Here is a 13551-nt window from a genome sequence, read left to right as displayed (position 1 = left end):
GTATTCACCTGCATATTTTAATTGCATCTGAATCTGAAGCTACCATCCCAATTTCAAAATTAACTTGTGTTGTGGCTTTGAACACACTTCTATGAAACCAATGTGCCATTTTGTTTATATTACCGTACGAAAAAATTACTCCACAAACATAGAATTATAAAATGCGTTTATTTCATATCGTCAATTACATAAACGAACACATACATATAACATTAGTTTGACAGTCCGTCACTAACACCTATAGATTACGTGCCCTTCGTGACAGATTGCCAACATCAGTATTGCCAATGTAGCTTTAAAAATCATTTGTGGTTCTCTTGATTGTCTATGCTCACGGCGGTTTTGGCTACTTATTGAGACCCGCGTGTGAAATGCGGCCCGTCGCGTTTTGGGAATTAGCCAGTGCGAGAAAGTAAAAAGTTTTGTATTACTGAAGAAGGCTGATAAATATATTTACATTATTAGAACGTTACGGCAAAAAATTAAAAACACTTTAATAAAAGAAAAATGTTGATGTAAACCATTTACATCAAAGCCACGTTATTGCGCAGATGTACATTGTTTCGTTCTTCAAACCATATTGAATTTAACAAAACAAGAAAATTACTGTTATTAATAGCTGAATTTATATAAAAATAAGGGCTTGAAATCATAACTATTTGAAAGCTAACAAACGTCCTTACAATAAACCGAGTTGTAGGAAGAAATACAACTATTATCCATTTCCAGGTAAACAGTTTCGCTTACTGTCACATCAATTTCTTCAGTGACTCTCGGCATATATGAATAGCCAATACAGCCAAATTAATGAAAAGGTTACCGACCCCTGTTGTATAAGATGTTTTCTCACATATGAAACGAAGGGAATTTTATAGCTCTCAGCAACGACACCTGGTTTTAAAGCTATGTTTGGCAATGTCAAACACATCAAAGATTATTACTGCAAGATGGCGGTCAACATGTGGAGAAGGCCACTAAATCTGAGTTTATTTATATTGTTAATTGAATTATACTTTGTAGTAGGAAAGCCAAACGTAGTGCAACTTAATGAGGGTAACTGGAAAGAAATTCTTAACCAAGAGTGGATGGTGGAATTGTAAGTATATAAACATCTGAATCTACGTTTCTTAATTGGCGTTTGTTGTCGTGTATGAATTTGTATATATGTATATGCATGCAAAGTAGAGAGTACTTTCATTATATCATTGTGATGTGTTTAATTGTATTCTTGGCATTCACACTAGTGGATGAAGTATGTGTGTAGTTATTTTGTTTTGGTATTTTATTGTGTTTATGTTCGTACAATGACATGTGTCACATCCTTGACTTGTACTGTGAAGAATCAATGGAATCTAAACTATTCTAAATCTGTGTACATATGTATGTTTAAGGCATAGCAGAATAATGGATTCTCATGTTATTTGCCATGTAGTTTCAATCCGTCATTGAGTTGATTTGTAGATGTTGATGTACATACCAGCCCTGAAAGATATAAAGTATTCATTTCTGAACAAATTGTTTCAAATGACAATGCTTCTAACTTGTTTTCTGGAGGTTTCTGGTTTCACAATTTGCGTGGGCACTAATTATCTTGACAGGTGTTTTATGGTGTGTCCTCAGTCTTTCCCAGTTATTACTGGGATCATACTTCCAAACAGTCCGTAACTTTCCTCCCTCAGTTATTTCAAGTTCACTGACTGCTGCCAACTTCTCAGATCATTTGACTAAATAATCATCACTCTTGATATAGATTTTGTGAAATAACCTACTATACAGCCACCCATAGTTTTTCAGTATGTTATGTATGCAACAAAGTACAAGATGAATAATTTTTGCCCCAGCATCGATGATTAATTTTGTCAGTGGTACACTGAGCATTTTTAATTTGTGTAATGATCTTTTATAAATATATTTACTAGTCAATTTAACAGTACTGAAACCTGTGATGTCCCTGTCTTCTGGAGGACTGTACTGTGTAGTCTGGTAGAAATTGACTGGTGTTTCAGAGGTGCTTGTTGCCTCCATCATCAGGATGGTTATCTAATCCTTCAGACTGAATGTTGTAGTCAAGTTGGTTGAAATTTTACTCAGTATTATGGAGATCCTGAGTTCATTTCCCTTCCTTTATCTTAGCCCTTCTGATTGAGTTTTTGTGATTTTCCTCAGTATTACAGGCATTTATATACTGGGATAGTTCCTTAAATTATGCCACAGATGCTTTTTTCCATGCCCTTGCCAATTCATCATTTACACCATCCTACCATGTGGTTGTCTACAGTGTCTGCAGTTATTAGCACTAGAAAATAAAAAATAAATCAATTAAATTCTTCAGAACCCAAAATATGACATGCTACTGGTGAGTGTTTTAGTTCTTCTTATAGAATATGCTTAAGGTAATGCTTATAATCAACTTCTATCCTCTCCTCAAAAACCGGCTACATGGATCGGTTAATCAGGGAAGCCATCGAGATCGAACTTCATCCTGATAACTTTAACAGGGAAGATGGACTTCACCTGAGCCGGTCCTGGAAGCCTCTTATCCACACACTCCGAGGACTCCGAGAACGAGCAAGAGTGCGCCGCCAGAACCAACCAGACCACTAACTCGGCCCTTTTCAGGGCCCTTATCCATACAACCAAACTCACCTTTCTCTCTCTACTTTCTCTCCCTCTCCCACTCTCGCCCACGTGCTACCATTGGTCCACTCCCATACCTGCTCCCATTGGCTCGGGGCAGGCTACACCTTTCACTTCCCTGCCTATAAATCCAACTCCTCACACCCTATTGGCATATTCATCGCCCTGATGACGGAGGCAGTATGACCTCTGAAACGTTGGTTAACATCGACCAGACTACACAGCGCAATAACCCAGAAGACAGAAATCTTCATACTCACCGCTGTGAGAACCTCAAGTCTAACCATATAAGTAGTTTGTTCTGGGTGGTCTCATTTTCTTGTTTGCAGTTATGCACCCTGGTGCCCTGCATGCAAGGCCTTGCAGCCTGTTTGGGAAGAATTTTCAACATGGAGTGATGACCTCAGCATTAAAGTGGGACAAGTTGATGTGACTACTTCACCTGGGCTTAGTGGGAGGTTCTTGGTGACTGCTTTACCCACAATATTCCAGTATGACTTTCAACTGTTTTATCTTATTTGACCATAGTTGTTTTTATTTATATGTTATATAATGTTTATTTCAGAGTTAACTCTTTCAAATTGTCCATTGGAAATTACGTTTTGTTTCAGTGTTGGACTGCGTCTATAAAAATTAAATTGAAATATACACGTTTATTTATTTATTTTTTCATGATTTGAGTGAAAGTCACTTTAAACATTCATTACTCAGTTACAGTATGAACTCCTCAGAAGAGTACTGAGTGAGTGTTTGTAGTATGAAACATATATATAGTCTTTATCCTCTTCTACCCGCAGGTGTCAAGGTACTCATTCATTCATTTAATCTTATTAGACATTTGGTAGGACTCCTTGAACGAGTGATCAGCCCGTCTCAAGGCCTCTACTTACACAGGACAGCACAACACATAAAGACACAGACAAACACCCATGCCTTGAGTGGGATTCGAACCCACGGTCCCAGTGCCCAAGCGCACGAGGTCTATGCCTCAGACCGCGTGGCCACTGCGACCGGCAGTATGAAACATAATCCATTAAATTAGATTTTGGTAGTGCAACTGTATGAACCTTGAAGAGGAGTCATTTATTGAACTCTTTACAATTTTGAGGCAGTTCCAAAATTTAAGCTAATGAATTCAATATTGTTTGTTATAATGTTGAAATAAATTGTCACTGATTTGAAGTTTTTGAGTGGAACTCGGCATATTAATTCTTATAGTTTTACCAGTAGGCAGTGTGGGTCTAGTGGCAGGTGTCACAGTAAAACATAAGCCAAGTCTAAAACTTCAGTTGGTTAGAACTGTAGTTTATTTACAATTTAAACATTTTAATTGGTAAGAGCTATAGATTTATTTACAGTTATTTCATTCCCTTAGCGTTCTGAATGGAGAGTTCCGCCAGTATCGTGGTGCAAGAGAGAAGGATGCTTTTATTTCCTTTATTGAAGAAGAGAAATGGAAAGCTATTGATCCAATTTCCAGTTGGAAATATCCTGCATCATTACAGATGTCAGTTGTTTCCTATTTCTTCAAGTTATCGCAGATTTTACGGGTATGATATATTTTACACTGTGCTGTACATAACACAGCTTTCATAATTTCTTGAATTCAGTTTTAAATTTTATTTTCTGTTATATCAACAAGCTGAGGAACAAAGAATTTGCTGCAGTTATTATGGTTGATAAAGGATGTAGAAATTGAAGACCATGTCTATTCATTAAAAGTAAAGAATAAATTATGAACAGAAATGTGTTGAACATGTAGAAAGCATGAATAATGAAAGGTGACTGGTACCAAAAGAAGTATAACCAAAGGAAGGATGGATTTGAGTACAGTATGAAGTCTGGCTGTATGTAGTTGGGGATATATTTATGAACAAATGATTAACATGTTTTGCACATCTGACAACTGGTGTTGAAGTACGTGCCTAAAGGTTTGTAATGAGGATTGTTTTTTCAAACTGACACATTTTGGACTATTCCCATTGTCTCATTTTTTATAAAAACATAGTTTGAAACCCAGCTATGCCCCCATCATCAGGTATGAGAGTAAAACCTACTATTTTCAGTCTAGGAGATGATGCTAATTTCTATCCCTGGACATCAGTAGAATTAGTTGGGTACATAAATTGAAGGTGTCAGGGATCTGCAGTGGGAGATGAGAAGAGAAACCATCTCTTAAAAGTACTAACTCACTCATAACCCACCTTCCTAAGATCCATCTTGATGTTATCCTCCCATCTCCTTCATGGTCTGTCATGTGGTCCTTTACCAGAAGGACTCCCTCCCAAAAATCTGTATGCACCCCTTTCCCCCCCCCCATTGTGTGCTACATGTCCAGCCCACCGGAGCCTCACAGATTTTGCTATCCTCACTATGCTAGGTGACCTGTACAATTCATGCAGGTCCTCATTATGCAATATTCTAAACTTCCCTCTTATTTCATACTGCCTAGGTCGAACTATGTTCCTGAGCTCCCTGTTTTCAAACATTTTTAATCTACATTCTTCCTTCAAGGTAGGAGACTGTTTCACAACTATACAAGACATCAGGCAAAATTATTGTTTTATATATCTAGAGCTTTATTGTTTTGGATAGCAAACAAGATGATAACAATTTTTTAAATTGAATAAAAACAGGCATTTCCCAACTGTATTATGCTCTTAATTTCATCATGGACCTCATTTCTGTTTGTTATTGTTGTTCCCAGATACTTAAATTTTGAAACATTTTCAAATGATGTGTTACTTATAATTATGTTCCGCCATTATTGCTGATGTTGAGCCCGTATTACGTCCATGTATTTAGTTTGTCTACGTTTACTTCTAGGCCTATTTCCTTGCTAGCCTGTAGGAGAGTTTCTGCATTCTTGGTTATGGTACCCACACCATCCCCCAGCAATCTGACATCATCAACATAGGCAAGTACTGGGTGCAGACCATTCAATTCGAGCCCTTCCTGATTCCCCCTGACCTTCCAGATGGCATGTTCTAGAGCAAAATTAAAAAGCATTGGGGATAAAGCATCCTCCTGTTTTAGGCCATCGTGCACTTGGAACGGATCCGACAGAAGGCTATCTATACAAACCCTACTAGATAGCCCGTCCATACACATCTTAATTAACCTAACAAGTTTCTTTGGTATTCCAAACTCAAATCAAAATGCCATACAGCACCTCTCTTCTGAGTCGTATGCCTTCCTAAAGTCCACAAATAGTTGGTGTACCCCCACTTTTTCTCTAATATTTGTCCAGTGCAAAAGATCTGATCAATAGTTGACCTATTACGGCGGAATCCACTCTGATTGTCCACGACAGCTTCATTCCTTAAAGGCGTTAACTGTGCCAGAAGAATATTCGATAAAATTTCATATGACATTGACAAGAGAGATACCTCGGAAGTAACTGCACTCAGTTTTGTCACCTGTTTTATGGATAGGGACAACAATTGATTGTTTCCACTGTTGTAGAAGAACTTCCTGGTTACAAATCGAGACTATAAGCTTATGAATCTCTGAGTGCAGTGTCCTACCACCTGCATGGATTAATTCTGCTGGAATTGAGTCAATACCTGGAGATTTATAACGTTTTAATTTCCCAATGGCAATTTCAACTTTATTCAGGCTCGGTTCCAGGATGACAGGCTGTGCTGTATGTAATTCATGCTCTTTAAATTGATCAGCTCTTTGAACTTTTAGTAACTTACTAAAGTAATCTTTCCATCTGTCTATGATGCCATGTGAGTCTGCGAGCAGATCCCCATTTTTGTCCTTGTGTGCTAGGTTTGTTGTTGTTTCTTGGCTCTACAACCCAGTTGTGGTTTTTTGCCACCTCCTTTTTGGAGGTTTCTTGGTCTTGAAGTGTATATTTATGAGTAGTGAGTGACCAGCTCACTGACTCTGCACAATTTCTACTCAATCCTGAGTTGACTGCCAGAGCCATCTAGCAGTTAATCAGGAGACTTGGGTGATTTATCACCCTTAAAAATGCATCGACCTCGGCCGGGATTGAACCCGTGAATCTTGGGTCCAGTGGTGAGCACTTTAACCACTAGTCCACCGAGGGCGACGTGTTGGGTTTGTACCCCTTCTTAAATTCACTTATGCCTCTGTACAACTCTAATGTTTTTATTTTTGCTGTTAGTTTCCAGCTCCCATATCTAATCTTTGAGATACTCCCTCTTCTTATTCCTCAAAGTTCTGCTGGTTTCATGCCTTACACTGACATATCTTTCCCTGTTTTATTTGAGTACGGGCCTGCAGCAATTGCAATCTAACCTGCTTTCTCTGTCTTACCAAGATAGAGCATTCCTCATCAAACCATGCTTTATTATGTGAAATTATATGATACCCAACACTTCTCATCTGAAATTTTCATGTTATCCCGTTTATTTTCCCAGGCTTTATTGACGTCTGCTTCCCTATTCAAAATTTTTACCTGATACTCTTGCTTAGTTTCTACATCGCTCAGTCTTTTGATGTCAATTTTCTCAATCCTGTATATCTGCCCCGCCTGTTTTCAGACTGAGAGTCTTGCCCTCAATTTTGCTATCACTAAATAATGGTAATTATCACAGTCCGTTCCCCCATAAGATCACACATCTATGATTTTCGATTGTCTCCTCCGATCGATTAGAACGTGATCAGTTTCATTGTGGGTCATCCCATCAGGGGAAGTCTAAGTGTGCTTATAGATATCAAGATGTGGGAATGTTGTGCTTTTGATGTTCAGATTTTTGGATGTGGCAAAGTTCAGTGATCTCATCTCGTTGCCATTACTGAATTAATGTAAACTCTTACTCCTTATAGTTAATTTGAAAATATCCCAATGACCAGTATTCGCATTGAAGTCTCGTAGCAGAATTTTCATGTGATATTTACTAAGCTGATCAGATACACACTCTGATTCTCCATAAAAGCTATATTCTGCCTTATCATCCTTACCTTCAGTTGGTGCACGCACATTTAAAATAATAATATCACACCATTGACCACGAATAATCACGTATGACAGTCTATCATTAGCAAATTCTACTCTTTTAACTGTGTACTGAAGATCTCTTTTCACTAAAAAAACCCATTCCCTGGAAGTGGTCTTAATTCCTTTTTCCATGGTGTAATATGTAGTTCCCCTTTGTTAGTCTTCCATCATCAAGCCACCTAACCTCTGGTGTTCCTGCAATGCCTAAACTGTATTTCCCTACCTCCACAGCTAATGCGTTTCATGCCCCTCAGGTCCTTTAAACGTTGCCTGGGTAATAAATCCATACAATCCATCCTATTCCGAGGCTCTCTTAAAAGTACAGTATTTAAAAATTCTGTGATCTGCAACTGATGTGTTTAATTTTTGTTTTAGGCTGTCCACAATAAGCTGATGGAAGATTATGGGATACCGACTTGGGGCTCATACTTGATATTTGCAGTTGTTACCATTATAATTGGGGCTCTGCTTGGTTTTGTAAGTTTCTCTTGAATTGAAAAGGAGTGTTGTGCTGTTGCTAGGACATGCTATTGACACACTTGTTATTGTTTCAGGTGTTGGTGTGTATGATAGATTTAATTTACCCACCAAAACCTATGCAAGTTCAAACCACAACTGAAGCGAACCTTGAAAAGGAGAAGGGAGAACAGGAGAGCAGTAGCAAGCAGTTTAGTGGCGATGATCTGGTGAGCTACAGATTGACTGCGGGATGTTACGTACACTTACTGTATACGTACACCCCAGTGTTGTGGTATACAATTTGGTATTGATTTTTCATAAACATTTTCATGTTTTCTGCTTGAAATTACACAACGGCATAGTTAATGTTTTTGCACATAGGAGGAACTTCTTTTTTATTGTACATTTCACTTTTTGTCAGTGCCAGATGCAGCCACATTCTTATTGCTTGCATATACATGTATAATGTGTGTGGTCAGTTTGAAATATTTTTACAAAATTAAGTCATAGGGGCTCCCATCTTACCTTTCTGCATTAGTCTACAAGTGTCTTACACAAACTACATTATGTTTGTAGAATGTGGCTCCGTAACTGTTTTGTTTTATTTTGTGAGTTCTTAGAATTAGAGAATGAGAAAAATAAATTATATGTGGAAGCATCTGATTGTTTTGATCTCAAGGAAAAGGTCCACTATTTTATTGGTCCAGTACCGTTAGGCTGTAGTGAACAATCCATTAGTGCAGAACATTACTTTCAATGGATAATGGTAGTGTGAAAGCCATCTTATCACGTAACGTATTTCTTTTTCATCAATTTTTCTCAACAGACGGTAAATTTCGATATTCGTAAGAAAAATGTTTTGTTCAAAACAGGTCTTTGGGGTGCTGAGAAAGGGCACATTATGTTTCCAGTGTTTCACAAATGAAAACAATCTAACCTGTGTATAGTTGAGTTTGGAGTAATAAATGTTAATGTAATGTTTAAGTACATTATAAAGATATGTAATACATTATAGACATTTTTCTGTTCACACAGGATGATGATGTAATCAGAGATGATATGATAGATGAAGGAGGATCAGACATTGCTGCCTCTCAGAGTGGTTCAGACACAGAGGCAAAGGGAGACGAAGAAAATTCCAATGTTCGGAAACGTAAACCCAGGAAAGACGATTAATATCAGGCCTGGTACTTACAGTATCTAGCAAGGGTCTGTGCCAGTAGTCAGTACTACATGAGGGGAGGTTAATGGTGGAGTGCCGCTAGTATTGGGTGAGGTTGGAAAGATGTTACCACTTTGAGCTCAGGGTGTACATAATGTTGTGGGGATGGCTGCACACCCATTAACTTCACCACATAGTATTTATTATAGCAGTGCCTGATAGGCATTGCTTGTGAAGCACTAAAATATCTTGTAGGCCAGGAGATACAATGTATGTTCTGTTCCATCTGAATTGTGCTTGGACAGACCAGTGATGCAGGTTTCTGTTTTTTTTTGGTATTGTTTACAAAATTATTTCGCTTCTCTTTGGCTAAGCAATTGAATTGGTAATGAAACCTGTCTTATTGGTCAGTCCAACAGCCATGTCCACCCCAAATTGTAAATATGTAGCAGGTATTATATTCCATGGGAGGCACCAAGGGGTGAAGTAATTTGATATGCTGTATGTATAAATATATAGCAATAAGTATGTATTACTACTGTTACTACTACAATATGATCGAGTGCCTATTATATTCCCTATACACAGTCCAGCTTTAGCCCTCACCTAAAAACTGTGATAAAACTTTGATCCTGAAAACATTCCACATTGTTGTAAGGGTCGGACTAAGATAAAGGTATTTGCTCTTGCTAACCTCAGTTTGTGTCATGGTTAATATAATAACTTGCATACAAATCACTCGTAGCATTTACTAACTTCATTACAATAGACGTATTAAATCTTGTAACTGCTAAACCAACATTTGGAACATCTTCCAAATAAAGAAATATGCTTTTGTTTTTGTGATAATATCTGTCTATTGTCAATAAATATATGGAGGATATACTGACTTACTGTGAAAAGAACCCTTGGAAAGTTAATTTGGGACATTTTTCTCAAAATATGGTTAGATGGGTTTGGTATGATGACAAAAACACCAAAGTTTGGCATCATTAATAGTTCTCAGAAACTGACCATACTTACACTTTACAATTATTAGTACTGGATTTGTGGACTTTGTCAGTCATTTGGCATTCTTAAAAAAACAATGATTCAGAAAATGGAAAGTTTCCATCCTCAGGTGATGAGGTGGGCAAGAAATTACTTGGTTGGTTCTTTAGAAAGAGTTAACCTCAGTCACTGGTCAACCATACTCTGTCAGTTGAAGTTACATAAGTCCCTGAGGTCACATTTTGTCAACTGGAAGTCATAACAAAATGCCCATAAAATGGAAAATAAACCTGTCAAGTCAAATCAGGAACATAACCTAGAAACACCAAATCATTGACCACTCAAATTGGTATGATTATGCATTACCAACTTACTGTTAGCTCCTTTTGTGGAAGAAAATGGGAACTATTGAAAAATAACAGACAAGCATAAATAATTTACCAGGGTCAACAAAACCCCATAGTAACTTTCTAACCTCTTTGTTGATAAGAGGAACACTTATGGGAAAAGTTTGAATTATTGGCTGATCATTTGGGATTATTCTTTGTTATTTCTTATACTTTTTAGTTTCAATCTGCAATATCCTAGCTTTACAACCCCCACCATCCATTGACCTTTATCATGTGCATGTTGGTCATGTCTTTTATTTTTCTAGTAGATTCTCCCTGAGATCGCACCTATTCTGCCAGAGCCATGCAGCTAACAGTCAGTTTCACCAACATGGCTTTTGCCATGTTCACAGGTATATGTGATAAATGCATTGTGCCTTCTGCTGGGGATATCTTTCTGTTCTGATCCTCGTAAGCAAACTCTTAATAGTGTTTATTTAGATGAGTGTTATGATGTTATAGCAGTTACTAATAGAAGTGCCTTTTATGCAGGCTACAAACACAGCACCAAGAGGCATTTCCTCATTTTTTGGGTGAATATGAATGTGGCAGAACAGGTATAGTCTCAGAGAGGGCCTTCTACAGATATCAAAACTGACCTAACCTGCTTATAAGGAAGGCTGGCAATTGTACAGGTTGGAATGAAGGCAGGATTTTGCAGATTAAAATTAATGACAGGAATAAGAATTAGCCTACCCATGTACCCAATCTGATCAGCCAGCGCGGCTTGGATGTTTCTCATATCAGCAAGATGGTTAGTAAGGTATAGGGCAGTCTGATTATTTATGCTTATATTTTGTTTTCAGGTGGTTACATTTGCTTCCATATGCATTGCTAGCAGTAGGTGGATGTTGTCTTTTATGCCAGTTATACTATCCAATGCTTCATTGTTTCTGGGTTATGTTATTGGTGTGGTCTGATGATTTTATTTTTCATTTTCTCTTCATTTTGGATCCTTATGGGTATTTTTATTATAGTTTCCTTTATCTCACATTGACAAAATCTGATCTCAATGCCTTATATAGCTTCAGTTGACTGATTGTGGTTGACTTAGCTCCTAATGAACCAAACTTGAGTAGGTATTTACCACCGTTTCATCTGGAGATGGAAACAGATCCAGTTTCTGACAAGTTGTGTTCTTTTCAGAATACTCTATGGTGGACAGAATTGAATAATATTAATCATAATATAATTTCCTCACAACCCTTTAAAAATGACAGATGTTACAAGTGAATTGACATCTACAAACATTTAATTTATTTGTTTTGTTTGACAGTTCTGTACATTTTAACTTGATGGTACATGGTGATGTATTCAAGGGCTGGGTTTGAATCTGGTACATGAAGCAAGTGGACATTTGGTTGTGTTACTGATGCTGTTAATCCCATGTTGTATTTGAATGTGCGGAGTCAGCATAGCAAGAAAGAAACAAACAAAAAAACCTTTGTATGTTCTGTTATGATTGTCAGTGTTCTCATAGTTTTTTTAATAACAAAGTAAACTTGTTACTGCAAAGCTGTATAGTTAATTCTTTTTCTAAAATAAACAATTTTTTTTTTTGTTAAATAAGATTTTAAGTGTGACTCTTCTTACAAAAAGTGGAGTTCAATCACTTTGATGTAATTGAATCTAGTTGTATCAACGTTGGTCCAGGGAGTAAGATGCGTGTATCAGCACTTTCAACTACAGGCCTCTAGGAAGCTTTTGTACATGATTTGTTTGATTAATGAAACTGCACAAGATCATCATGAGAAGATGCTTAATTTCTCTCAAATGTTTTCTATCTGAGATTTAAGGTTCTTACAATTCACCTTCAGCTCTGAAGATGGAAGCTGTATGTCCTTCTGAAATGTTGGTAACAGCCCAGAAGACTACACAACCCAGGAGGACAAAATCAAGAATAGTTGGCTAATGCTTTGTTCCCATTACTTTTTATTCTGATACGGGATGTTTATGCATTAGACTGGTACAGGGGAGGAACACAATCTTTTTCCTTCTAATGCATTTCAACCTTCCTAGCCTTTGCTCATCTGGTAAGAATGAAAGACTCCTGATGTAGGAGCAGAACGAAGGTAGATTTCTGTTTTTGATATTTTTGTTCTGCAAGTGGCTGCGGGATTCGTCGTGCTGACCACACGTCATCCTATATCTGGTTGGATGATCGTTCACCTCTGCTTAGGCATGTGAACGTGAGGCCAGCAGCCAGCTAGTCAGCTTTAGCTCTCATAGGGCTGCTACGCCACGGATTATTATTATTATTATTATTATTATTATGTTCAGTAGGAAAACAGCTTAACATAAAATATCACTTTCACAAAGGATGGACATACCCATTATTATGCAATCATCTCACGTATGTGGTAATCATCCTGCTAACTCTCAGTGTTTTGGCACTGGTCACACCAAAATGCTATTTGTCTGTCTCGAGGATGACTTAAATGTGGATACAGTCAAAAGGGGCATGATTTTTAAACTAACTAAAACTGTGTTTATGTACCTACATTTACTCTTGTACAGTATAATTATCAGTTTTGTAATCATTCAGAAATTTCTGGACGTGACTCATGAAGGACAGTATCAACAAATATTTATTTACTTTTCAGTTGTGTATAAAATAATGTTATTAATATGACTAGTCCATTATTTGTAAGCCAGGGGATAAGTGGCAATGAGATTATGGGTCTGATTAGAGTTCAGAAGGTAACCAGTTTGAATCCAGGTCTGAGAGTGGCTATTCTGGCTGCATATTTTCATAGTTTTACTCAGTTCTTAAAAAAAATTGCTACAGTAAATGGAAACAGACTAAAATTGCTTCCTTCAACAATTCTGATTCTTCATTCACAAGTTTCCTACCATATTTCATCCAATGCTGAGTACTCAAGTCAAATACCTCACTGCAATTATCAGTTCAAATTCATCTTCTTTCAAGGGCATGGTAA

General features: G+C 37.4%; 2 protein-coding genes across 5 annotated transcripts in view; one reads left to right on the top strand and one right to left on the bottom strand.

Annotated features, from left to right (window-relative positions):
* Nucleotides 1-13551, bottom strand: part of LOC110835522 (BRO1 domain-containing protein BROX) — a 61248-nt gene that overhangs the window by 8735 nt on the left and 38962 nt on the right. The window contains exon 1 of one of the 4 annotated variants that reach the window (XM_087343947.1): nt 825-928. The exons of 2 other annotated variants lie outside the window; for them this stretch is intronic. In XM_087343947.1, the coding sequence (XP_087200073.1) occupies nt 825-928 (104 nt within the window). Of the gene's footprint in view, nt 1-8; nt 297-824; nt 929-13551 lie in introns of those variants that run through there. One more of the 4 variants, XM_022075813.2, reaches the window with a different exon arrangement.
* On the top strand, nt 906-12127 carry LOC110835523 (thioredoxin-related transmembrane protein 1). The gene is made up of 6 exons (XM_087343949.1): nt 906-1096; nt 2967-3128; nt 4013-4187; nt 7988-8089; nt 8167-8298; nt 9107-12127. Exons 1-6 carry the CDS (start codon nt 906-908, stop codon nt 9245-9247), a joined length of 903 nt encoding a protein of 300 aa, XP_087200075.1. The 3' UTR covers nt 9248-12127.

Source organism: Zootermopsis nevadensis, unplaced genomic scaffold, assembly GCF_977971745.1.
Source record: "Zootermopsis nevadensis isolate Lab colony 2312 unplaced genomic scaffold, Znev_1.0 Znev_ptg000007l, whole genome shotgun sequence".
NCBI lineage: Eukaryota > Metazoa > Arthropoda > Insecta > Blattodea > Termopsidae > Zootermopsis > Zootermopsis nevadensis.
The sequence above is the reverse complement of the archived record's forward strand: the minus strand, read 5'-3'. Positions and strand labels throughout refer to the sequence as shown.